This window comes from Sinohyriopsis cumingii, chromosome 8 (genome assembly GCF_028554795.1).
Source record: "Sinohyriopsis cumingii isolate HCF-2022 chromosome 8, ASM2855479v2, whole genome shotgun sequence".
Taxonomy (NCBI): Eukaryota; Metazoa; Mollusca; class Bivalvia; order Unionida; family Unionidae; genus Sinohyriopsis; species Sinohyriopsis cumingii.
Genome location: NC_142968.1, coordinates 5,640,671 through 5,666,124, shown reverse-complemented (window position 1 = coordinate 5,666,124; position 25,454 = coordinate 5,640,671). Strand labels below are relative to the sequence as shown.

Here is a 25,454-nt window from a genome sequence, read left to right as displayed (position 1 = left end):
ATACTGCTGTTAAGATTATGGAGATCCTCATGAAATATAAAATTAACATCGATAAACATATTTATTTCTCAGCGTTTATGTATTGCTTTTGGAATTCATTTTGGAAGGATTTCATTAATACCATTGTTGCACAGCTAACCCAATACATATGACGAAGACGCCATGTCAAGCTTAGAGCTTGTCTCATATTAACTGTTACAGTCTGTAGCTTGGAGAAAAACTTTGCATTTAAGTGAATAATTACTTAGACGATCTGCTTGTTTTTGCGAAACAGTAGCACATCACAATCCATTAACTAATTATTAAGTTAATACATTTATTGCATTGGATTTTCATATTATTTTTTTTTTAAATGTATATGAGAAAATATAGTTGTTTACTTTTACCGTTACTTGGAAAGCGGATGCTGCAAGCTGCGGGGATGGTCTAGTTTTCGAAAGTAATATTCGGGTACAATTTCATCAGCTCAGTTTACAAAGGTGCATAACTTGGTTCATTCAGTGCATGTCAAACCAGAATACTGACAAAGAAATCTACTTTTGAATCGAAATGCCAGCTCATAATTACTTTCGTGTTCCATTTAAGTGAAGCCAGGTAAAATAATGTATGATGGGAGGTGAATAATTTCCATATCTGACATGTATGTCCCTTTTCACATTATCCTTGGTTTTCCTGAAGGTAGAATAACTTTTGTATGCACACACACTCAAGCGTCGCATGGCTCGATTGGAATAGTGTTTGTACACATGAACATGTGCGGATTTACTTGCCACCTGTGTATATATAAGAATCAAAAACTATCTATGTGTTTGCGTGTCAGTCAGCATCTAATCAGACCATTTGGTAATTTACATACCGTCGACTTTTCTAAATTTATACATCCACAGACAGATGACCATGGCTGTAAACTGGAGATTGCTGCCTTGCATTTTTGTTCTGCAATGAAAAAGATACATTCATCTACATGTTGATTGAATTTTTATCATAACGTCTTATAAAAAGAACGTGTTTAATGTTGTACATGTAGTTAGTACGTAAGTACAGAAAGCAAGTGGTAGGGAGATAAATAAAAGTTAAACGGTTAATTACAAAAACGGAAATACACAGCTATATGTAGGTAGGTAGGTCGGTAGGTAGTTATATCTACAAAACATAAAAGGAGATAAATACTCAAATATGTAAACACAGATCAAAATCAAAGTGAAGGATGCGCGTCCTACTAGGAAAACGTATTCATTCATAAGACATCTGACTCAATCGTCTCACCAGATAATTCATAATTCCAAAGATATGTATGACATATTTTGATACAAATCATGATTAAGCTCATGGGGCTATCTCTACGCACATACCCTTCCCTAATGCAAGCTTCTGCGTGGAGAAAACTCAATGAACCTTCTGCATTTGTATTGATCTACAAGTGTTTTCAGTTAACTATATGATGCCATTTTCAGTACGAAACGTTGTAATGTAAAGTCTGTATAAGGACAAAATTTGTGACAATTGAACATTGTTGCTTTCTTCCTTTCAGTTAAAAATAGGAGATGCTTCCGAAATATTCATTTTGCCAACATTTCGCTTTTCATTACGAAGTATTAGCATTCAAAACCCATACATACTCTACTTATGTTAGCCGCTTTCCACGCTGGTTCCCATTTTTCCGTGTAAATATTGCCATTTGTCCTTATCACTGCTTATTCGTCTGAGCTATCAGCCTCAGTTTCCATAATCACAAACTGTATTTGTAACGCTTTTATAACATGGGCAACGGCAAGGGGGGACATGCCTTTCCCCCTCCCCCGATTTCGCCTCTAAAAGGTTTTGTACTTCATCCATAGAACGCAATAGCTGACCACTACACGTTGCACCACCCCATTCCTAAAAAATAATTATACGGGCGCCACTGAATTATAATTCTGCACGTGACTTCCGTATGAACGCGAACACGTGCCACTACAACAAAAAAGCAACACAAACGTTTTGTCATAACCTATTTAGATACAATTATCAGCAATATCGTCTATATACATTGCAACATTATACGTTTTCATAAGAACGGAGACACCTTTGAGAGTTAATAAATTGCGCGCGCGCGCGCGCGTGTGTGTGTGTGTGTGTGTGTGTGTGTGTGTGTGATTTGGATTTTTAACATAGCATTGAAAACATTTCAGTCATACCACTCGACGCCAGCAGTGCTGATGTTTGAATTGACGTCTATCACTGCAGCATCATGCCAGACATGTAGGATGATGTCCCGCCTAGCCAGATTAGCCTGACACCAGGCTGACTAGTCCTAACACTAACCTCTTAATGCTGAGCGTCAAGTGAACCAGCTGCTAGTACATTTTTTTATATGTCTTTTGGTGTGACTTGGCCATGGCTGGAACCCGCGACCTCCCGCATCCGAAGCGGACGCTCTAACTAAAATACTTAGGCCACCGGAACGGTCTGTTAATAACTTACCTTCAGTGAATTAGGGTAGTATCATGTCATGACCTTCAAGAATATGTGATTTAATAGTTTGCACTGATTCATCAATGTTAGCTCAGATATTCCATTCAATGCATACATCTGCATACACCCAAACGACACGCTTATACATTTCCTCGTTTGAATTAAAAAGTTGTAAAGTTAGAATTTGATAATTCCCATGCAAATTAGAATTGTAAATTAACCTGTATATTTAGAACAATTTATCCTTTAATTAACACGGCTGCAAATCATTTAAGACCGATAATTACATAGATACATACATACATACATGCACGCACGCACGCACGCACGCACACATCCATCCGTCCGTCCATCCATCCATCCATCCAAATATACATACACACACACACACATCCATCCATTCATCCATCCACATACATCTATACACACATACACACACACACACACACACATCCATCCATCCATCCATCGATCTATGCATACATACATGCATACATACATACATACATACATACGCACGCACGCACGCACACACGCGCACACACACACATGCATGCATCCATCCATACATCCATACATATTTTAACACAACAAAACGCACACTCATAATAATTTATAATTAAAAAAAACAACTTGTTAACCCACCTTGACATTGCCTAGACAAACGAACGTCTATTTCCACTGTCCAACGCATAAAACATGACAACAAAGTTCTACATGTCCCGGAGAAGGAAAACAGTATAACATCGCCGTCCAGTGATAAATGTTAAACAATACTTTATGACGATTAGAATATCCCAAGCAATACGGCACTTTTGTTGCTGTTCCTTGCTCAAACGACTCCACATATAGTGACAACGTGTGAAGTCAAAATGAAAGCAACACCTTAAAACCCACTTATCTATAAAAAGCTAAATGACTAATGCCTTCCCAATTTCTTGCAATTGTCGTATAATATACTTTCAAAGAAATTCTTTATTTTCAGTTTGTTCCATTTAGTGGAAAATAAACTGTTAATTTTCACAACTGATTAAAGATCGTATGAGGCATAATTGAATTGTTATTTGAATCAAGCTTCGTTCTTTTCCTTTATCCGATGCATCCCAAATCTATATCTTGACACTGTCTCAGAAAGATTAAGCCCCCATTTCATGCAAGAATAATACTCCGTAGTAAAACTAAATGAGATACATATATCTAAACAAGCTGCAGAAATTCTCATGTGACTTTCTACGTAATACATCTATCTTGTTCTCCAAGCTGATAACCCTTAACTAAAGGAATTTATACGTTGGGAAGAATACTCATTTATATCGTTTCTAAATTTAATCCGTGAGTATTATTGTGTTTATCTATCTATATTGCACAGCCTGATTTTGATATGTATGTATGTATGTATGTATGTATGTATGTATGTGTGCGTGTGTGTGTGTATGTATGTATGTATGTGTATGTATGTAAGTATGTATGTATGTATGTATGTATGTTTGTTTGTATGTATGTATGTATGTATGTATGTATGTATGTATGTATGTATTTGTGTGTGTTTGTGTGTGTGTTTGTGTGTGTGTTTGTGTGTATGTATGTATATATGGATGGATGCATGCATGCATGCAAGGATGGATGAATGGATGGATGTATGTATGTATGCATGTATGTGTGTATGCATGTATATATGTATGTATGTATGGATGGATGGATGGATGTGTTTCTAAATTAATGAATCTTACTACTATTAAACTAGTGGTGTTTTAAATGGAGTTATTTATGATTATACAAAGTCATCAACTAGATTAGCTAGCCCGATTTATACACTGCCACCAAATGCCTGTATTTACATAATTTCCTGACAAAAAGAATGCATATAGTTTCTTCGTAAATGCCATGAACTTCAACAGCTTTTCAAAGTTAGAAAGTTAATGGAATAATTTTCGCAACAATTGTACGTCAGGCAGGGTCACATCCCAAAAGTGAAAATTGTAACTATTATACCTTTTTTAAACTTCTACCAAGAGATAAATTTAACACTCGGTCTTGCAAAGTGACTATTCTTCTCACAGCTCTGCTAAACGTTCTTTGCAATCCATGTGGCTTTTGATACGTAGTTATGGACATAGCGTATAACATTGCTTTCTGCCTTGAATGATTTCAACTGCTTTTAAATGTATTGACGAAAATATCTGATCTCGGAAAAGAAAAGAAAAATTCTTGTTTTTTTTCTTCTTTCTAAACGAAAGCTTACGTGTAGCGTTCAGCTAAAAGTCCCTTTATGACTGGGTCATTTGGCCACAAGTAAGAAAACTGCCCTATACAGTTGTATGCATGAACGGCGTTTGGGGGTGGCAAGTGGGGCGACCGTCCCAGGCCCCTCTCTTGAGGGGGCCCCGCGCTTCAGGTCTGAGGTGGTCCTTATGAGTTTGTCAAGCTATATTCTCCGGAAAATTGGAACCGCTGATACACAAACAGGAATTTTATTTTATGAATAATGAAAAACTAAATTCGTGCGCCAAATCGCGAAAGTTGATTTAGCCTAGACATAATCAGTGTTTGCAGTGGCATACCAATAGAGATACCGATACTCTGGCCCCGCGCTGTCATGGTCGGCCTTAGGCCCAGCGTATTCCTAACGCCGCCTGTGGTTGTATGGTAGCAGTTGTAGTGGAAGTGCAAAAGTTCTAGTAGTAGTAGTAGTGATGCATAGATGGAATAATGATCAGTTATAGTTATGGTGGTAGTAGTAGCAAAATTATGAGTGTTATTACTGGATGGTACTGTTATGTTTGCCTCTGCGGTGCTCTTTGTAATGGTTGTAGTTTTAGTGTAAGATAGTATTGTATTAGTAGCGGTAGCATTACTAATACCGGAACATTTAACACTGTTACATTTGGGGTTGAGTTTGTGTGTGTGATTTTGATTTTTAACTTAGCTTTAACAATTTTTCAGTCATGTCGCTACGATGTCTGCAGTGTGGCAGTTTATAGTGATATCTAGCACTGTGGCATCATGATGCAGACATGTAGCACGATGCCCCACCCAGTCACATTATCCTGACACCAGGCCGACCAGTCCTAACACTAACCTCTTAATGCTGAACGCCAAGCAAGGCAGCTGTTAGTACCATTTTTGTAAGTCTCTGGTATGACCCGGCCGGGGATCGAATCCACGACCTCCCGCATCAGAGGCGGACGTTCTAACCACTAGGCCACCGGAGCGTTACATTTTGGGGATGATGACTGTGGCTTGTGTGTATCTGTTGCAGAACAAGAAATATTTGAATTTGTTGTCGTCAATGCAGTGCAGATACGAAAACACACAACTGTTGAAATAAGTTATCTCAGCTACTCCTCTAGTTCATGCAATATCAAAAATCAATTGTAGAGATATCGTTACACTGTTCGTCAAATTAAGAAACAGCCCCAACTAACTAGGAATAGAATCTTTCTGATCTGTAGGCATCGTGCTATTAAAGTGTTCATGCACTAAACGTCTCTAAGTACGTGTTCTCTTAATCGCCAGGGTATTTTTTGAGTTTAATGGAGAGCAGAGATATAAGTTAAATTCTCAAGGTATTTAGATAAGTAACTATCCTTTCTACACGTGCATCATGACAGTATGTATTCGTGTATATTGTGCAACGGCAAGTCAATAGAAAACTATGTATATTTCGTCCAGGTCAAGAGAAATACCTGTACACTGAACATTAGCAAGATAGACTCTTGTTGGTAGTGATATTATGTTTTCGTTGTGTGTTTGTTGTAGAAGTAGAAGTCCTTGAATGTATAGTAGTCGTCGATATCGATTGAGTAACAGCAGTATTAGTAGTGGTAGTGTCATTACTTGTTATATAGAATCTATGTTGGGGTTTGGACCGAGACAAGGAAATCCCAGTCAAGGGTTTATATTGTTTGTCTCCCGACGAGGCTTGCCAGTATGGAGAGATATATAATATAAACCCACGACTGGGATTTCCTTCTCTCGGTCCAAACCCCAACGTAGATTATTTTTCTCACCCCAGATTTTCCTTTAAAGTAAAAAGAATTCTTCGTTAGTGTTCACGTCCAATGTTTACATGCGGCGCAAGAATATAAATATGTTAATGAGGGCTGTGGTGTGACCGTTGCATCCGAAGTACACATAAAACGTCGCATAATAATGAGGTATTATCATATTTAATATATGGATGTTATATGAAATTGACAATAAATAATTAATATTTCTTACAAGAAACTGTTGTATTTTCATTAGTTCCAATTTTGAAAAGTTATATTGTAAATAATAAAACGATATTGGCTACTCAGCTCTACTGTACTGTAGTTATACTTAGTACAAGCTGTAACGAAGAGTAACATCTTGCTTTAGCTTATTCATGGGTAATTAGAGATCTGTGTCACTAATGTATATAAATATTCTTTTCTTTGGAGGAGGTGAAACTGTGTGTGACATACTTGTGTTGTTCTTAATATTGATTGTAAAATTACCCCGGTGTATAATAGACCCTCCAAAAATGGACTCTTTATTTATTTTTCTGTCTTGGAAATATGGCAAGTGCTGCAGTGAAATTTCCTTATAGATGAATGTGCTGATGGATAAATTATTCCTTCTGGCTGGTAAGTCTATTATTTTTTATTAAATGTTGTAGGTATATTTTTTTAGTCAGCTGGGGCACAATGGAAATGCTTAACAAAATTTTAAAAAATCATGTTTTATATAACACGTTTGTGGCAGTTACTATGTTTTCCGTAGTTGTTAAGAGAGTTGGGAGGCTATAAAGTGTACAGGTCTACAGTATATTTGCATGGATCAGTGTTTTCTGTTATAATGACAATTTCACACAGCATTGAGAATTGTATCCTATCTGTAGCACAGTCATTTTCAGGTCAGCATCATTAAATGTAGCTAACAGTATATGATTTGTTTAACATGAAGTATTTAAAACTAGTTAGGTAGCTTTAGCTACATTTAATGACGCCGATTACAAAATGTACTGAGGTAGGCCTGCATATAAATAAAATTGACCATGCTGTGTGGAACGAACTAGCATAATACCAAAACTCTCGACATCATATGTCTTTGTCTCTCTCGAAATGTTTTGTATGGTGTGTTCTCAGAGATGGATTTAACTTAAGTTACTATATTTTTGTTATATATTTGTTGCTGTTGTTGTTTGATTGTAGTACAACTACGTCAGGCACAGCAGAAGACAGCAAGGGTTTCGTTTTTAAAAGTAGTTCTGAGCGCGTGGACACCTTGACTGAGACGACTGGTCTGAGATGACCAGACTGAGACAAGAAAGGTAGGTTAGCAAAACACGTAGATTTCCCTGTCGCATGGGTAAGAAATAGTAGGTAATGTCACGGTATCAAGTGACCACACAAGAAATACTTTAAGAAATGAGTAGCAGTTGGAGATAAAAAGTATCTATAAATCAAACACAGCATTTGTGTTCACATTGTACTAGTGTTGACAACAGCGCTACTTATGGAAGCCGAATTGCAATCTAATAGGGGCAGCATTATTAACAATGATTTTTGAGACTTCACACTGCTCTAATCAGTAGCACATTTCTGGCACAATTCTGGCTAAATTTAACTCCTAGTCCGGTAATAGTAGTGAAGTGGGATACCCTAGCAACAATGGGAATTAGCATTACAGACCCCCCCCCCGCCCGGGACAATCTGGCGACAATGGAAAATTAACATGGAGAAAAATCGTGGGACAATCTGGCGACAAGGGAAATTAACATGGAGAAAAAATTGTGGGACTGTTTAGCGACAAGGGAAATTAACATGGAGAAAAATCGTGGGACTGTTTAGCGACAAGGGAAATTGAACACGGGATTTTTTTTTTTTTTTTTTTTTTTAAAAATAAAAAATAAAAATTTTTAAAAAAAGGGTAGGCAATCGAAAGTCATTCTCTTTTCGAGAAATGTGGGTGGCCCTGAAAAGGGCCTTTGGGCTTCTTCTGTTTCTTCTTCTATTTCCTCCATTTCCTCATCCAGCCCCTAATCTTTCCCCAAATTCCTTTGTTCTTCCTCTTTTCTTTTTCTGGTAACCAGTCTGGGTGACCCATAGCCCTGAACTTCTCTTGTATCTTGATCCAATTTTGATTGACTTTGTCAAAGGCCTCTTTCTTCTTTATTGTTTCCTTATCCTGTCTTTCTTGACTCCATTTTTCTTTTATCTTTTTCACCTCTTCAGTCATCACTTGTTTCATTATTTCTTCTCCTTTTTTCAACCTGTCCAGCCCCCTCTTCACATATGACAACTCCGTCCAATACACTATATGTTCTAGGAAGCACCGGACTTGGATGACATAATCCAGTGCTTCCTTAAAACTCCCCACTCTGACATAAGGTGGGTCAATAAATCCTCTTGATTTGTTGACTTCATCTTCTATCATTCCTTCTATTGTATGTCTGGCGGCCTTTAGACGTTCGACTTGACTGGTTACCAAGTGTTCTTTATCTTCATCCTTCCATTCCTTTTGTATCCTTTCTATAGCATATTCTGCATCTATCATCCAGAAATAGATATGCCTCATTTGATTAAATAAATCAGTCACTTGCGTCATCTTGTCTAGATTATTCTGTAGAATGGTGCGAACGACGAACGTTGTGGGTTCTTATAAGAAAAGCGCGGACGTGAAGGAAGACATCCCCCAAGACATAAAATTGATATTACCTAGATCATGACCAAACAACGCGCGGACGTGAAGGAAAACATCCCCCACTTTCTCATTTCATATAATAAAACCCAAACTATACTCTCCACATACGCTAAAAAACAATAAACAAACCCATAATCTACTATTCACACAAACTTACGTGAGCGTTTACAAACACAAACACACAAACACATACACTCGCACTATGAAAAAAGAGTCAGTGTTTATATTCACACTACTCTACCTACACACATTGGCAAATTGATTGTTATTTCTTTTCTAGAGTATTGGGTAGCCCTGAAAAGGGCTGTTTTTTTTTTTTTTGGAACTTCATGGACACCTGGTTAATGATGGCACCTTCCAGGCCTGGCGCCACATACACATCTTGTTCTCCAGTTGCTTTTTACTTTTATTGAGGAGAGAGCAGAGGCGGGATAAATAGTTTCAGAATCCCAATTTTCTGTTTCTGGGATTCTGAAATTTCTGCTCTCCTTTTCCTCTTCTTCTTTGTTTCTTCTCACCTCTTTCTCTTCTTTGTATCTTCTCTCCGCCTCTTCTTTGTATCTTCTCTCCTCCTCTTCTTTGTTTCTTCTTTCCTCCTCCTCTCTCATCCTTCCCTCTTCCACAATGGCTTCCGCGGCCAGTTCGTTCAACAGGCGCCTGGCATATTCCAGATGCACATGAAGTTCCAACAGTTTCGCTAGTCTGGTGTTCATTCTGGTGTTGATCAATCAACAAGGGTAGCTGGACTGACGAGTGACTTTTAATTTATACTAAAAGCGCGGACGTGAAGGAAAACATCCCCCTAAAACATAAAATTGATCTTACCTAGATCATGACCAACACAACGCACGGACCTAAAAGAAACAATCACTCACTTTATTATACTACCCATTCCTATTCTAAAAAATTTTTCATTAATGACTTCAATATACTATTCACATACGCAAAGAAATCCAATCAAACCCCCAAATCTACTCTCCCCACACCTCAAACAGCCAAAAAACATCATCTTAATCTACTATCCACACCAACGTACGTGAGCACTTACAAACACACAATCTTATACACAACACATACACTCACACTATAAAAAAGAGTTAGTGTTTATATTCACACTACTCTACCTACACACATTGGCAAATCGATGGTTATTTCTTTTCTAGAGTATTGGGTAGCCCTGAAAAGGGCTGGGTTTTTTTTTTTGTTTGCTATGGCAATCTTTTAGTTTCTAAGAATGCGTCGTCCTCTGAGGATAGACTTTCTGACGATAGGTCTGCTTCTTCGGAAAGAGAAGAAGAACTCTTTGGTGTCGATACGACAATCGACAAAGCCTCTGTCAGGTTCAGGTTCCTGCTGCTGCTGCTGCTGTTGTTGTTGTTGCTGCTGTTGCTGCTGTCCCTGAAGTCTGTACTTCTCTGTCCATTCTTCTTTCTCCCTGTTCACTTCTTCTCTGAAGAGCTCTTCTATCAGGTCTTCAGTGACTTTTAGCATTCTCACATTCTCTATCTCTTCTGGCTTCGGTATCAGACTGTGTCTGACCCTATGCAAATTCACGTAGGCTTCGTTTAGCTTAGCTAGTTTGGAGCACATCTTCGTAGGAGGATGAGTCAACAATGGATGGGTAGACTGGAAATTTCCCCGGTTTTTAAAGTCAAAGCGCGGACGTGAAGGAAAACATCCGTCCACGGTTTTCGAGTCGGAACGTTCAATGAGTGTCATGAGAGGGATAGTAAGAAGTCAAAGAGCATGAATCAAACATTCTTATAGTCAAACAAAAGACAAAGGCATTTTTTCAAAACACAACATTTTTTTTATTCAAAAATCACTTAACACTAACCAACAACTCTAACATTTTTAACAATAATCCAACCATATAACATCAAACATTTTTTTCAAATGACAAACATTTTTTTCAATTCACACTCTACTTTAAACAGGGTTGGCAACGTTGTGAATGAAATTGTGATTTCCATTGTTGGAAGTCATTAGGCCATTGATGGACACTACGTTTCCAAGCTTGAGACAAAAGATAAGCATAATGGTCACAAAACCATCGATCTACTTTCACATCATTTCTAGAAGAAGAACGAGGATCAAAATGAGTCACTAAATGTTCTAAGGAATAGCACAGGCTGCGATGATGCAGAAAATACACAAAGTACTGTCCACACACCAATGAATCTGTGCCTTGTAATTTTACATTATTGAATCGGGTACTTTGAGCATTTCTTCTCATAAAGTCAATGATATCATCTTCCAAAGGGGGCAATCCGTACGAATCGAAATATTCCACACATCCTTCTTGAGGAAAGTAAACGGCTACCCAGTGGGTTCCTGGGAGATGACTGTCGTCCGTGTTGATCACGTAAGCTAGATGGTCTTGAGGTTTGCGATGAGGGAGTTCATCTTTAGCACAGACGACAGGATTCCAAGAAGACGTATACGAACTGTGGTTCAAAAGGTAATAAAGTTCCCAAGTATCCATGTTTTGTTTGTTTCTTCTTCACAGGTAATAATAAGTCATCAATTCGATCCTGACTTTTTGCTTGAAAATGTCTGACAAATAACCGTTTCTTCGTTTCGTCTCCTCACTTTGATTCAGGAGAGCTTCGATGCGATCGATCTCTTGAGTGGTTAATGGTGGACAAGAATGTTCACGCAAATCTTTATACCACTGGTGCAGCACGTCTTCGTCCGAGATGAGACTCCAAGCATCGTCCAGATACTCGTCCAACGTTTCTTCTTGACTCAGCATCAGGCATTTATCGTGTTGAATTTGACTGGGATGATCGTTTTGATATCCATAGCAATCTTTCTTGATCAATTCCGTCATTTTTTCGACCAAGTGTTTGGCAAAACAGGAGACTAAATGGGCTTCTTGTTCTGGCCATCTCGACTTCATCATGACAACTTCTTCGTCTTTGTCTTGGGATTCTTCTTCCACAGTTTCCTCACATTCCATGTCTAAAGTTTCTCCACTAGGTAAAGAGGGATAACAGTCTTCCATGGCTTCTAATAATCTAGAATGACTTCTCTCAAACTGTTGATTTCTATCGTATTATCGAATTCTGCATACAGGATGACGTTCACTGTCTCGTCCAGTGGCTTTGCAAACTGAAGTTCCACACGAATCTGGCCAGATTTTATAGGGTGGAAATGTCCCTCGTCGCTGCCTTGGTATGGAGTGAAATCGAAAGCCCACAAAGCACAGCCTCCTGCATAATCGTCGTACGTAATACCGTGACTGGTGTTGGTTCCTAACTGTCCGGTGGCTTCGTACAGGGACAAGTACGACCTCAAGTAATTCTTCTTCTCATCATTAAAGTCAGATTCGAAAGGTCGGGTACACAAGGTCTTGCCATCACGACTGACTTCAATCTTGGACACATTGTTATGCTTAAACTCAAAAGGATTTTGATTGTAGGCTCCGTTGAAGGCTGCATTGCTTACTATGCCAAGGATTAAACGTTTGGGTAGCTGTCCTTGGAACAGATGATCTTCGATGATAGATCGCAGTCCAGTAGAAATGGTGAACGTTTTCACTTCTACGCGTCGTATTGGTTACTTGGCAGTCGTTCTGCTCAACGTCTGACTGACGTCGTTTCCCACTTTAGGTAACACTTCCACACGACGCACGTAGAGTCTGGCTTCTTGAATGATAGTTTTGTAAGTGGCATCAGCAGCAGCCATTAAATGGAAAGAGGCACTGCTACGATTCAGTCTCAAGCGAATATCCACCCCGTTCAGCAAATACTTTTCTTGTAACCACATGTCTAGATGCAAGCGATCCATCAGTTCTAAACTACGACTTAGATGAATTTTCGTTCGTCGTTCTACAAATCCCGTTGTATTTTGAGCATCCCCAGCAACTGTAATGCTGTTGAACTTAGTCACTTTGTCAGGTTTCCATACCACGCAGGCATCCAGATGAGTGTTCTTGGCTTCTTTTCCGTACGTCAAGAGATTTTCCGGGTAGGCCCGATAAGAGTAAGTATCCATGCTGCTGCTGACTAGTTTGTTATTCAAATAAAAGTCCACTTCGCTAAACAAGGAATGCATGAAATTGTTGACGGGAGCTACTACATCATCATTGTCTATGTTAGCGTTGGGTGGTTCGATCACTTTCACTTTCAAATACAGGTAACTGCTATTCAGATCGATGTAATCTTCGGGTTGTCCTTTGATTTCAAACTCGATGGGAGCGGAATCGGTCAATGAGGAGACGGGGTGAAATTCCACCCACTGGGATTCTTGCATGGTCATCATCGTGGGGGGCATGGAAAACAGATCCAGTTCCGACTTGGAACAAGCGCAAGACTCTCGGTGCATCATTTTTTTTCTCTGTGTCTCAATAATCGAAAACGTCTAAGTCTCGAACGGTTCTTCTTTTCTTTGTCTTTCTCGCTCTAGACGTGTGAAGTCTGGTGAAAGGGTGTTTTCTTCGTCGTCTCTTTCTGCCTTGTCCTTGTTGAATGCCTGACTCGGTAGCGTGCAGGGCATTTATAGGTGTGTCTCGTCGGCCCAAAAGGTCTTTCCCCGTTTGTAGCAAGACATTTTTGCCTGCCCTCATGAAGGCTTCTTTAGGGTTTTGTTTGTCGATGATGACATTTTGGAGAAATTCTTTGCCTTGCGTCAGTGCCGCATCTTTCAAGGCGTGCAATCCGCGTGTCACCATCGGTTTCAACACCGGGGCCACCGAACGAAAGGCCGATTTTAACATATCTCCTAAACCGTGTCCTCGCTGTCGAGCAACCCCTCGGTACACTGGATACATGAGTTACGAGTCGTGAGTTAACCGTTTTCGAAAATGGAGTTTCACCGTGACATTTCCTTTGGTGAATGGAATATTTTGTCCCAGATGTCCTTTTATAGCAATGTTGACCGTGTCCAAATACGACTTGCTGACAGGCAAATAGTGAGGATGTACAAATTCGCGGTGGACGTGGTAAGTATTTCCACCTTTCTCGTCAGCGTTCGTGGTAGAATCCACTTTGAAAGGAATGACACGCAGTAACGGAACAGAGGTGTGCCCCACCACGTTATACTCCGGAGTACACGAACATCAAATTCAGTCCTTGGTTCAGTTCTACCGGGGTACGAAAATACTTGGCAAAAGTATCGTTGTCAGAAATGACTAGTAATTCCCCATTTTCTTTTTCTACTTTCTTCTTCATCTAGATGTCACCACATACATGTCAAACAATTCAGGACAAAATAAGAAAGACAGGATTTTACCCCCCTCAGGAAATTTCATCAGGAAGCGACGAGCTGTTTTGTGGTATTCCAGGGTGATACTTTTTTTGGTATACTCCAAAGCTTTCAGAAACACGCCATTAAACCTGGTGGCTATGGTGCTGACCAAATGTTGACCACTAAAATAATAGCCTGGGGGAATGAACAAGTCATAGGTGGTGTACTTTTGATTTTGTGTACGGGATTTCTTGTCATATTTGAGATTGGTATCCAAGTGCTGTTGCACTTGCTCGTCATGAACTTCCACATCAAATTTATTTTGATTGGGAAGGACATTGAGGACTTGAGTCGGGTGAATGATTTCCAACAAAGCCACTTCCCAATGGGCTTCGTGATCTAATGGGATGGCCTGAGGTAATTTGGCCGTGTAACAGCACAACGTGTTGTGGGGAAACACCTCCATGGAACTGTCACTGGGTAAGGTTAAGTAAAATTGGTTTTGGTGACTCATAATTCCAGAGTTCTGTGGTTGTCCGAGGGGTCCGATGGGTTACTGGACGTCAGAGGCGTGTCTCCGCCCAAAATAGGGTCGTTGTTGTTGTTGGAGTGGTGACTGGCACTGGGACTGGACACAAGGTTCCCGGGGTTCCCGTTCGAGGTGAATTTCAGGGAGGGATTGGGAAGCAGGTAACCGATGCAACTGCTCAATAAAATGGTCCACAATTGTTTGTCTCCTTGTTGCAAACTCAAATTGGCAATGGCTGCCATGATGACACAATACACCACGAAGATTTGGCAGAAAAAGACGATTTGCGTTTTAGGCACACGTTCTCCACACCACACCCACAAGGGTTGTTTTTGTAAATCTTGCACAGAAGAACTAGGTGAAGGAGTGGTCGACGTAGCTGCGTCTGTGTGAAAGGGCATGATGGTCACTTCTTTTTATAGTCGATGACTTGCGAAGCGTCGATCCAAGAATCAAAACTGGGTGGATATCCTTTCCAACGTACTTTCACTTCTTTGACACGTCGTTTGCCTACTTTACGGGTTCTGCGTTCGAGAATGCTTTCGATGTCGTACACGTCGTCTTCTTTTTTGGTCACACGTTGTAACTCGGGCAAATAAAACGTTCCTTTGAGCACTTCTCCGTTCATGTCTTCCAATTTATAGACGGCAGGATGACGGCCATGCACTCGTCCAGTGACACGAAACAATTCGGTCGTCCAGTTAGGTAAGTAACCTTTGTCGAAAGTGCGTTTGGTTTTGCCAATGCGCACCCAATCTCCTATGGCCAACTCTCCACTTTTCTTGGTGACAGCCCTCGTCGGGGACGTACCAAACAGGCGCTCAAACACCAGCACTTCGTTGTCGGGAGTCACGTCTTGCTGGGCACGTCCGATGCTTCGATGGTAAGATTGGTTGTACGCTTGCACCAGGTGCGGTAAGATGTCGATGTACTTCAGAGTGTGGTGATGCGTAAAATATATCCACATTTCCTTCAAAGTGCGTTGAAAACGTTCCACGATGCCGGCTGTGGTTTCTGGAGTCTCGGTGGTAAAAAAATGAATGTCACGTTTCTTTAATTCTTTTTGGAAAGCTTGGTTCAGAAATTCGGTGCCTTTGTCTGTTTGCCATCGAAGAGGGTGACGGCCGCTTTGTTTGAACACCCGTTGCAGGGCTCGCACTAACTCGCTGCTCGATTTGGAAGTCAAGGGCACGACCCAGGCAAATTTGGAAAAGACGTCGATGACACAAAACAAATATTTGTAGCCACGATTGTAGCTGGCCAAATGAGAGACATCGGCTAAATCGGCTTGCCATTGATGATCGATGCCTTCCACTCGGGTGCGACTTCTGGCAAACTTGCGTCGAATGGGTTTGTGTAAAGTGTAGGTACCTTGTTCTTGTAACTATCGTTGCACTTGAGGTAAACGGAGACTTTTCAGTCGAGTTTTGGCAGCACGATACAATTTTTGAACTCCTGCGTAACCTGCAGGATGGGAGGGATCGTAGTAAATGTTGGCTAAGACTTTTTCGATTTGTTGGTCAGTGTGTTAATAAGGCACCTACTCTTGGAAGATGCTACTATTTTTCTCCTGCGGTATTTTCTTGGATTGTAATGCTTTGCGTGTGCGACCGGCAATAGGTGTCGAGGAGGAGAACGTCTGAACAGGGGATAATTTTTCTTGCTTCACTTCTGTCTTCATCTTCTTTTTCTCTTCTGATGAAGAAGGGGTGGTCGGTGGTGTTGTTAACTTACGTACTTTTTCTGGTGGAGTTTGAAACCCTTCCTCTTCTTCTTCTCCTTTTTCTGTCTTGGTCACTGGTAGTAGTAGTGGTGGTGGTGGCGGTGATGGTGCTGGACTTTTCATCAATGTCTTAAAATCTTTCAGAGTGGGAAGAGCTGTTTCGTCTAAAGCTTTTTGGTGAAAGAATTGCAGTCGTTGCAAGACTTGGCGGTACTTTTGCGATTTTTCTGTGTCGGACAAATCTTGGCAATCCATGAAGGACTGCAATTCGTGTTGTAACTGGGACATCTCGTTCAAATTGGGATTGGGAGGTAAATGCGGGGTGCGTTGTTCTTGCCAACGATGGCATTCCATCCATCGTTTGTAAGGCACTAAAGCTAGTTTTCGTCCTTCCATGGGGTTGTCAGATGTCGATTCTGAGTTATTGGGACTTTCGAGGGCCTTTTTATCTTGCTCCCACCAGTCCTCCCAACATGGTTCCCAAGACTTCTTTCAGTATGGGGCCTAACAAGAGGGGTAAAATGCCTCCACGTTGGACCAACATCTTCTTCTTTTGACGAATGGGAATTTTCTTTTGAACCATTTGGCGAAGAACGTGACGATGTTTGCCTAAGCATTGTTTCTGGTGTTTGGACAAAGGGATCGTGCCTTTCAAGACGTTCAAACAGCATTCGCACACGGTATCGATGACCTCTTTGGAGGCTGATTGAATGAGTTTTTTTCGTAGAGGTGGAGAAGCTTTGGACAGGACAGATAACATGTCCCCATGTTTGACTGAACGAGGATGCAGTCCTTTCCTTTTTTTTCCTTGTGGTTGTTTAGAAGAGGGACGCTTTCTGGAGGGTGACATCTTTGAGTCTTCAGGAGCACCAAAAACACTGATACCCTACTTGGTCACACACCTTTTTTATACTGGAACGCGTCGCCACTGACTGTCTTTACGTCGTATCAGTTTAAGGACAGGCATGACACGTCGTGCAGGGGTATGCAACGGACTAAATCGAGCCAGTTCTTGCTTGGACAAATCCAGTAAACTTTGCAACATGCCCGATCTTTCTTGGACTTTGATTTTGGGAGAAGGTACTTTGTGAGCAGCAGCCACTGTCACTAAATTTTAGGGTCCTGCCACTGGGGAAGTTCTTTTTGGGGTCATCAACGGAGACGTTCTTGGTGTGATCAACGTCTCCAAGTACTCTTTAGTTCTTGGTGTCATCAACGGAGAAGTGGCTGAACGTGAGGCTGCCGGAGACGCAGTCACCGCTTTGGCAGGTCGTGGTTTGCGAGTGTAAGGTTGCGTCCTGGCCGAAGAAGTGCCTCTCTTGCGACTAGTTTTCTTCTGTGGGCTTTTCTTTTTCTGGGGACTTTTTCTCTGTTTCTTTTTCTGGGGACTTCTTTTCTTTTTCCGGGGTGGTGTCTGGTAAGAGGAGGGTCCCGCCACTGGAGAAGTTCTCCTTGGGGACCTGGTCTTTTTCTTCTTATTCTTCTTCTTGGAGTTTCGTTTGACTTTTTTCTTGGAGAGAAGTTTGGGGGCATTAGGATCCCATCTTAAGAGAGAGCGAATGATGACCCCTCTTAGAGTACCGCTCCCTCCAGGTTTCAAAATGATTTGTATTTTGGTTTGTGTGTCGATGCGGGGATCGGCCAGTTGGACCAAAGCGACTTTGTTTCGATCAAAAAAGCGTTCGGTTTGATGAGAAATCTGAATGATTCCTTGGAGTAATTGACGTGCCGTCACCGTGAACCATCGTAAGACTTATTTGAGACTAGCTTCTAAGATACGAGCTCGTATTTGTGGATTTTTTTCTCGACTGATGCCATACAAGGCACGAATCAATTTGACGGGAGATGCGACTGAAGGGACGTCATGTTCAAAATGTGTGTGAGACAGACGAAAAGGGTCTGAGGTTTTTATAGATTTTTTTTATGTGGAGTGAAATTAAGTCGAGGACGGAGACGTGTACAGGACAGGCCCTCCGTCTTGGCACCAGTGGTGAAACAAGTGGGTACGAAATCGCAAATCCTCTGGGGTCGTAGGTTTCAAATCGACGAGTAAATAGGCGTGTGGAGATTGAGTGGCATAGTCGTACGCCTGAGTCAGCCAAGGCGTTCCTAACTGTTTGGCTAAGACTTGCACTTGCGATTTATCTCGAGGGCTTTTAAACAAGACCACGTAATGTGCATTGAGACTGATGGTGCGATGGGCTTTACTTTGTTGAAACAAGTTTTGGGTGATGTAAACGACACTGGCATTACGGTGATGCCCTTTGCGCGTGAACCACAGTTTAATTTCTTCTTCGTCTTCTTCTAACATGTCGTCAAAAATGACCAAATGGGTTTGACGGGAGTCAGAGACGATGCCGTCGTCTTCTTTAGGAATGCCTTCCACAAACACGCTGGAATCGCCTTGACTTTCTCGCAAGAGGCTGTACGCCGATTGCCACTCTTTGTAACACCACACGATCCGCTGAGGTGGCCGATCGATCAAATGATGTTTATGTTCGATCAAACGTTTGACGAATTCAGTTTTGCCTGAACCGCTAGGTCCAGCAATGAGCATGTTAAAGGGATGGCGAAGATACAAAGCCTCCCAACTGGCACGATCTAAGTGTTCGTCGATGACTTTGACAGTAGAGGAAGAGGGAGCAGAGACAGCAGAGGTAGCCATAGTGTTAGGAATGTCACTTGTGACACGAAAACAAACAAGATGAGAGTTTATATACTTTTTTCAAAACACGTTTATTGAATGTTTTAAACATGAATACGAAAGACAAAAATACATAAAAGCCAAAGACTTAAGTACAAGGATAAAAGGCACATGGTAACCATTAACGTGGAATAAACACAAGTGTCTGTACAACATGTTTTGGGTAAAGTTCTGACCAGTTCTATAGTAGGGGGTAAGGTCACACAAGTGTCCTCCCGAAAGGGTCTTTCAGGTCTGTCCACGACAGTCCCGTCCTGGGTGACGGGTTCTTCTGGTACCGTCACTAACACAGGTTGAAAAGTAACTTTTTTCCTTGAACAACTCTCGTGCATACTGGGCCACTTCTTGGGTCCAAGCCTCAAAATCCCATTCTTTCCAGGCACGGACATCTGTCCAATGGGGGTGTAAGTCACAAGCTACACACACATCGTCATACACGTCTTGGGTAGCTAAAAGCTGACGAATCTTTTTTTCCCGTAGAGGTCGAGAAGTATCCAGATGAAAACGCAAGGATTTGAGCAAAAGGAGTTTTTCGTGATCATTTAAGGCCATGGGGGTGTGATAAGTACTGATCGTAAAGAGTCCACAAAGAATCGGCTGGTAAACGAAATCCCAGAAAACAAGGCACTAAGACACACACCACTTGTCGACCCAAATTGAATGGATACAGTTCTTGTAATAATCGATGGTAATGATCCACGGTTTGAATATGGTCATTGAGTTCCTTCCACGGAATCTGTTCAATAATATGTGACATAATCCGTGGCATGGCAGCCTGATTTTATAGTCTCTTTGTTTCAGAAGCAATAAAGGTAATTTCTAACTAGACATGTTCGTTCTCCAGTAGGGAATTTAAATGTTACATACTGTAACCGAAACGTCAGAGTTTGTCTAGATGTTTCGTCTTTCGCTAAGCAGATTCCACATAACAAATGTTGGTAATCCTTTAACTCGTCTTCCTCAATACGTTGCAGTAGGTGAATTTCGAAGTAACCAAAATTACGAACGTCTAGTTCATCATTCACAAACTGAAAGTGTTCAACAAGGTCTGACCACTGAAGGAATTTCTGACGAATCAGTCCTCTTATACCATTCAGGTACCAGTGGTTAAAGATCTGGTGACGTAACGGATGCAATTGTTCTTTACGTTTGATTTGTATTTTGACCAGCTCTCGGTAAATCCTTTCTCTCAACTCCTCAGGCAAGCCCAAAATGTTCTCTTGTAAAGTATCCATAAGTATATACACTGTTTTTGGAATCCTTGGGTGGTGGCCAATAGCCTCGTTTACCTTTGTGCCTGATGTAATATCCACTCATAATCAGTCTTCTTATACTTTGAAACAGAGCATAATTTAAAAACGGTTGAATAACTTTGCGTTTGCGTTTCACTTGTATTTTGATCAGTTCTCGGTAAATGCGTTCTCTCAACTCCACAGGCAAAGCACGAATGTTCTCTAGCAAAGTATCCATGAATAGGTCATACTAAATCCTCTTTTGTCTGACACAAGACATGTACTGTTTGCACACACATGGTTTTAATTCATTGTCGAAAATGAATCGTTTAGTTACTAATTTACACGATACAATTCGTTCAGAAGTTTCCTCTTTCACTAAGTCGACATTGTGTACAAGATGTTGGTAATTCGTTAACTCTTCCTCTGGAATTCGATGCAGTACGTTTACAATGTAGTAGATAGAATCATCCTGAGCAAACCATTCCTTTTTAAAACCAGAGGGCCGTTGATCAATGTCTGTCCAATGGAACACTTTCAACTGAATCAGTCCTTGTATAGCATTCAGGTACCAGTGGTTCAAACACAGGTGACGTAACGGATGCAACTGTTCTTTACGTTTCACTTGTATTTTCACCAGCTCTCGGTAAATGCGTTCTCTCAACTCCACAGGCAAAGCACGAATGTTCTCGTGTAAAGTATCCATGAACAGATTATGGTACGTTACTTCAATGTCTCGGTCCCACTAAGGGTAAGTAATGACAATTCGGTGACCATCGAGCATGTTCTACGTAGGCCGAATCTTGCGGTTCCCAGTAATGAAGTGACACACCGCAACTGAAGCACTTGACTTTATCTCCTTCGCCCAAGTAGAAAAATCCGGCTCTGGCTAATTCTTCGGGGGTCGGTCCTCCCAGATACTTAGGCCATTTTCCTTTGAACGATTGAAGTCGATTTTCAAAGTCGCAGTATTCCGACAAACGCAGAGGAAACGAATATTTGTCTTTCACAGGTTCGTTTCGATGAGGGTTGAGTGACATGGGCAGGAGTTTGCTCAGGGCTGGATGACATCCGTAGGGGGGTAGACGTGAAGGTGAACATCCCCCTTTAAAACGAAACTCAGTAAAATGTCCAAGAGGACGAGCAGCATCGCCTTCGCATCCCTCAGGTTTGACACGCACAGCATCACTTTCCATGATAGGGGTAGTGACACTAAAGTTCCCATGATGCTTTACGGCACCGCTAAGGTCACAACGAACAGCATCGTACCCATCGCAAGGCTCACAACCACATTCCACTTCAGAAGCCCCACACTTGAAGTGTGCCTTTCTAAACAACTTGTTTTGTGTTTCTCTGAAAGTATTCATCTTGTTCGCTCGGTCTTGGTAGTCACAATGAACTATCGATCTTGACCATAGCCCCTTTTTATACTAGTCGCAATGCAGTCTCCAGCTTGTACATCTTTCTTTTTTTATGTTTTTTATGTCTTGTTTTGGAAGGTACCGTCTCTAAGGTACCGTCATCATTGTACAGTAATGTTATGGGTGGAAAGGCCATAGAAAGGTAAGGGCAGTGCGGAGACCATCGAGTATGTTCCAGAATAGCTGAATCTTTATAGATACATAGATCCATTCGTAACTTCGGGCCACAAGCGAAACACTGTACTTCGTATCCCAATCCTGACTCAGGTCCCAGGTAGACAAATCCTGTTCTAGCTAAACCATGCGAAGAACGTAATCCTTCCCTATCCGTAGGCCATTTCTGAAACGTGTCCAATCGACGGGCACAATCACAATAGTCAGGTAAGAAGACTGGAAAATGGTAGGGTTTGAACTTGGAGTTCTCATCGGGTTTCTCACTCGATTCCTGCTGTGGCGAAGTCATCCTTCTAGTGGGTGACTATCCTCTTACAACCAATGTTTTATACCAACGTGTCCATACGGAAAGAAAAGTGGTTGGGTAGTCGCACTTGCTTCTGGTACACGATTTGATAGACTTTTTCCAAGGGTCGACTGACCATGTGGTTAGTGGGTAAACGTACAATCTTGTTCGGTTGATAGGTGGTCACTTTAAAATGTTCATCCTCTCCGGATTGCAAGGCTTCTTTCAGTACCCCAAAGTTGACCACACGACTGGTACGATAATTCAGAGTCAATCCTTTCACTTTGCACGTCGTGTGCACTTCTCCTTGTTTGTCCCGGTTTTCGTAGCCGTAATTATTTGGACCGCCACTGACGAAACATAGAATCTTGTCGTCGGGATGCTCGTCTGTCCAGGCTCCTAAACGGTCTCCTTCGATGTCAGGGTGCTGTTGACTCGGGTGATCGATGTAGATGCAACTGTCCGTGTCAAAGTACAGGACGCGTTACCCTAACAGTTCTAAAGCTTCGTACAATTTTAAGCGAGCATGAGCTGTCACGTAAGCCGTAATGATGACATTTCCAAAAGGGTCGTCTTGTACAAAGTCCAGATCTTCTTCGTAATTGACCAAGATCAAATCCTCGCGAACGACGTCCACGTGTTTCATGTATTTGGTTTTGTCGTGAATCATCTGGAAGTAGCGGGAAGGTTCTGTCAAATATTCCGTCATGGGTAAACACGGTCGTTGTGCCATTTTACCCCACAAGCAATTTAACATCACTTTGGCAAACGATCGCCTGCCTTCGTTTTTCTCGATGTGGTCTAAAGAGATGCCTTCTTGTTCATAGTATTTCTCTTTGAATTGTATTTGGTCTTCGGGAGTGTGACACCAGGACGGATAGCCGCTGACTTCTTGCTTCAGTTTCAAAAAGGCATCCACGTAGTCGGCAAAAATGCCTTTCTGAGTGGGGTCACCCTTGTGGTATTGTTGTGTCTTGGGAAAGTGGCAAATTTCGTACACTTCTAACAGTTGGTATCCCATGTCCAGATCTTTGAACAATTCTACGCTGACCCAGGTTCCCGTCAAAGCCCGTTCTTCCTGGGTGTGCTGACAAGGCTGATCTTGGTTGCACGTTTCAGCACAAGTACGGCACAATAGAAACATCAGTTTGTCTTGGCAATGGTGAGGTAACACGGGATGGTACAAGTCCGTGGGAGGCAAAACTTTACACTTGATCAGACCTTCGTATTGTCGAATGTTTTTCAGGTCAATGTGTTCCATGAACAATTGTGGGTGCCCTGCAGGAAAGCGACAATATTTGCACACGTAGGGATACAGCGAACACACGTCCAAGTATTTGATTTCTTCTCCTTTCTCTTCGTCGGCTTGGTACAGCAAACAGGTGGCATTGGTCCTTCCTCCGTACAAACTATCCCTCGGGTTTAGTGGGTCCATGAACTGGTAACTTTCCACGAGGCGTTTAAACTCGTGACCGGTTTTCAAACGGTGATCGTACTCGTGTTCCCACATTTCCACCACTTGGTATCCTTCCTCTTCTAACTTTAGGCGTCGCTGACAAGTGTCCTGGTACAAGTCTTCCATGGTTCGTTGTAAAAACTGATTTTTAGTGCTATGATCAGGGTAACAGACGGGACATCCGTGAAATAAGCAACCGTTAAACTCGTACACGATCTTGGGGTTTTCTAAGTCCCAACCATCGACCGAATGCGTTCCGATGGTCTTTGCGCCCCTCCGTTGCGGGCATGCTGAATCCATTTGTCTTCCTTGTCGCACAAGTAATGTAACCAGCGTAGGGCTTTGACCGAGTATTGACGCTTGACATAGTTGGTCGTCTGAGGACTGATGACAGCCACGGTGTTTTCAGGCATGAATCGTTGTCGATACACTAAGGAACACGCTTTGGCAATATTACAAGTTTCTTTCAAAGGATCAACTCCTCCGTGTTCCATGAACAGTTCTCGAAATTTTCCACAGCAACGTCGTAAAATGTCCACGTCGGAACGACAATACTTTAATATTTCTTCCTGAAAGTCGAAAGGGTCCAAGACGTGAGCCTGGTACCAAGCGTAGAAAGCTTCTCGTTGTTCGGTACGCATGTTGTCGGGGTCGTAATAGTGAGCCTCAGGTAAATGTGGTAGAACGGCGTGTTGATTGGCTTCCGTATTGAAAAAGTGTGGAAAGTACCCTTTAGCCATTTCTGTCATTCCAAACGTTTTAGGCATTCGGCTCAAAGGCATTGCCAAGTAACTCATCGAATCTTTAAACTGTACTTGTCCCACTTGCATGAAAATGATTTTGGCTCCGTTCAAAGTCACTTTAGGACGCTCGGTGCCTTGTTCCGTATAGTATCTCAAAAGAAACTGTCCATCGTATCCGGAGAAATTGTGAGCCATCACCGTGGCATGACGATGACAGTCTCCGTAACGTTCGATGTCCTCTTGGCTCCACGTCTTGTCGATGGGGTCTAAGACCCATCGAGCGAAATCGGCTAGCGTGTTCGGTCCTCGAAAGATTTTTTCACGCCCTCCGGGAATCTTGCTGCAGTGAGGGCAATGACTGAAGATAGGTTCCTGAATGCACTTCTCGCACGCTTGATGAGCCACTCAGAAATTGGGAATGTGAATGCCGGTCTCTTGCATGCATTCGAAATCGAAAAAGATGAAATTGCCTTTCTTCTTGTGACCGTCATCTTTCTCTGGTAGGGGTTGGTATTTTTGCACGTAGCATTGGTGTTCCAAATCCACGACGTGGCAGCAAATGTGACATTTTTTCTTTCCTCGACATACGTATGCCTTGGCATTATTGGTAGGTATGCCTTGTCCACAGGTAGGGCACAATCTCAGCAGTTGACAAGCACATTTCTTCTGTGAACCTTGCGTCTTCAAATGTTGTTGGTAACAGGCAGGGCTGACAAACGTGCGCAGACAAGTTGAACAAGGCACTGGTCCTTCGCTCAGACAGGGTGGAGAGGCCAAACATCCTGAGCATTTCAATCCGCAATGTTTGTGTTGCTCTCGATTATTATAACCATGGTCACATTTCTCACAGTAATAACTGTATCCCAGGAATGCAGT

The 25,454-nt window shown here is 41.8% G+C and overlaps 1 protein-coding gene and 1 long non-coding RNA gene across 9 annotated transcripts in view; one reads left to right on the top strand and one right to left on the bottom strand.

Annotated features, from left to right (window-relative positions):
- The window catches only part of LOC149792888 (uncharacterized), a 277,792-nt gene that overhangs the window by 186,494 nt on the left and 65,844 nt on the right, over positions 1 to 25,454 (top strand). The window lies entirely within an intron of this gene.
- The window catches only part of LOC149792889 (uncharacterized), a 47,878-nt gene that overhangs the window by 11,470 nt on the left and 10,954 nt on the right, over positions 1 to 25,454 (bottom strand). For 4 of the 7 annotated variants that reach the window (XM_089966697.1, XM_089966696.1, XM_089966699.1 and 1 more), the window contains exon 2: positions 857 to 936. In XM_089966697.1, coding sequence (XP_089822823.1) covers positions 857 to 929 — 73 coding nt within the window. In that variant the 5' untranslated portion in view covers positions 930 to 936. Of the gene's footprint in view, positions 1 to 856; positions 937 to 1,619; positions 1,780 to 3,099; positions 3,554 to 25,454 lie in introns of those variants that run through there. The other 3 variants (XM_089966693.1, XM_089966695.1, XM_089966698.1) reach the window with 3 other exon arrangements.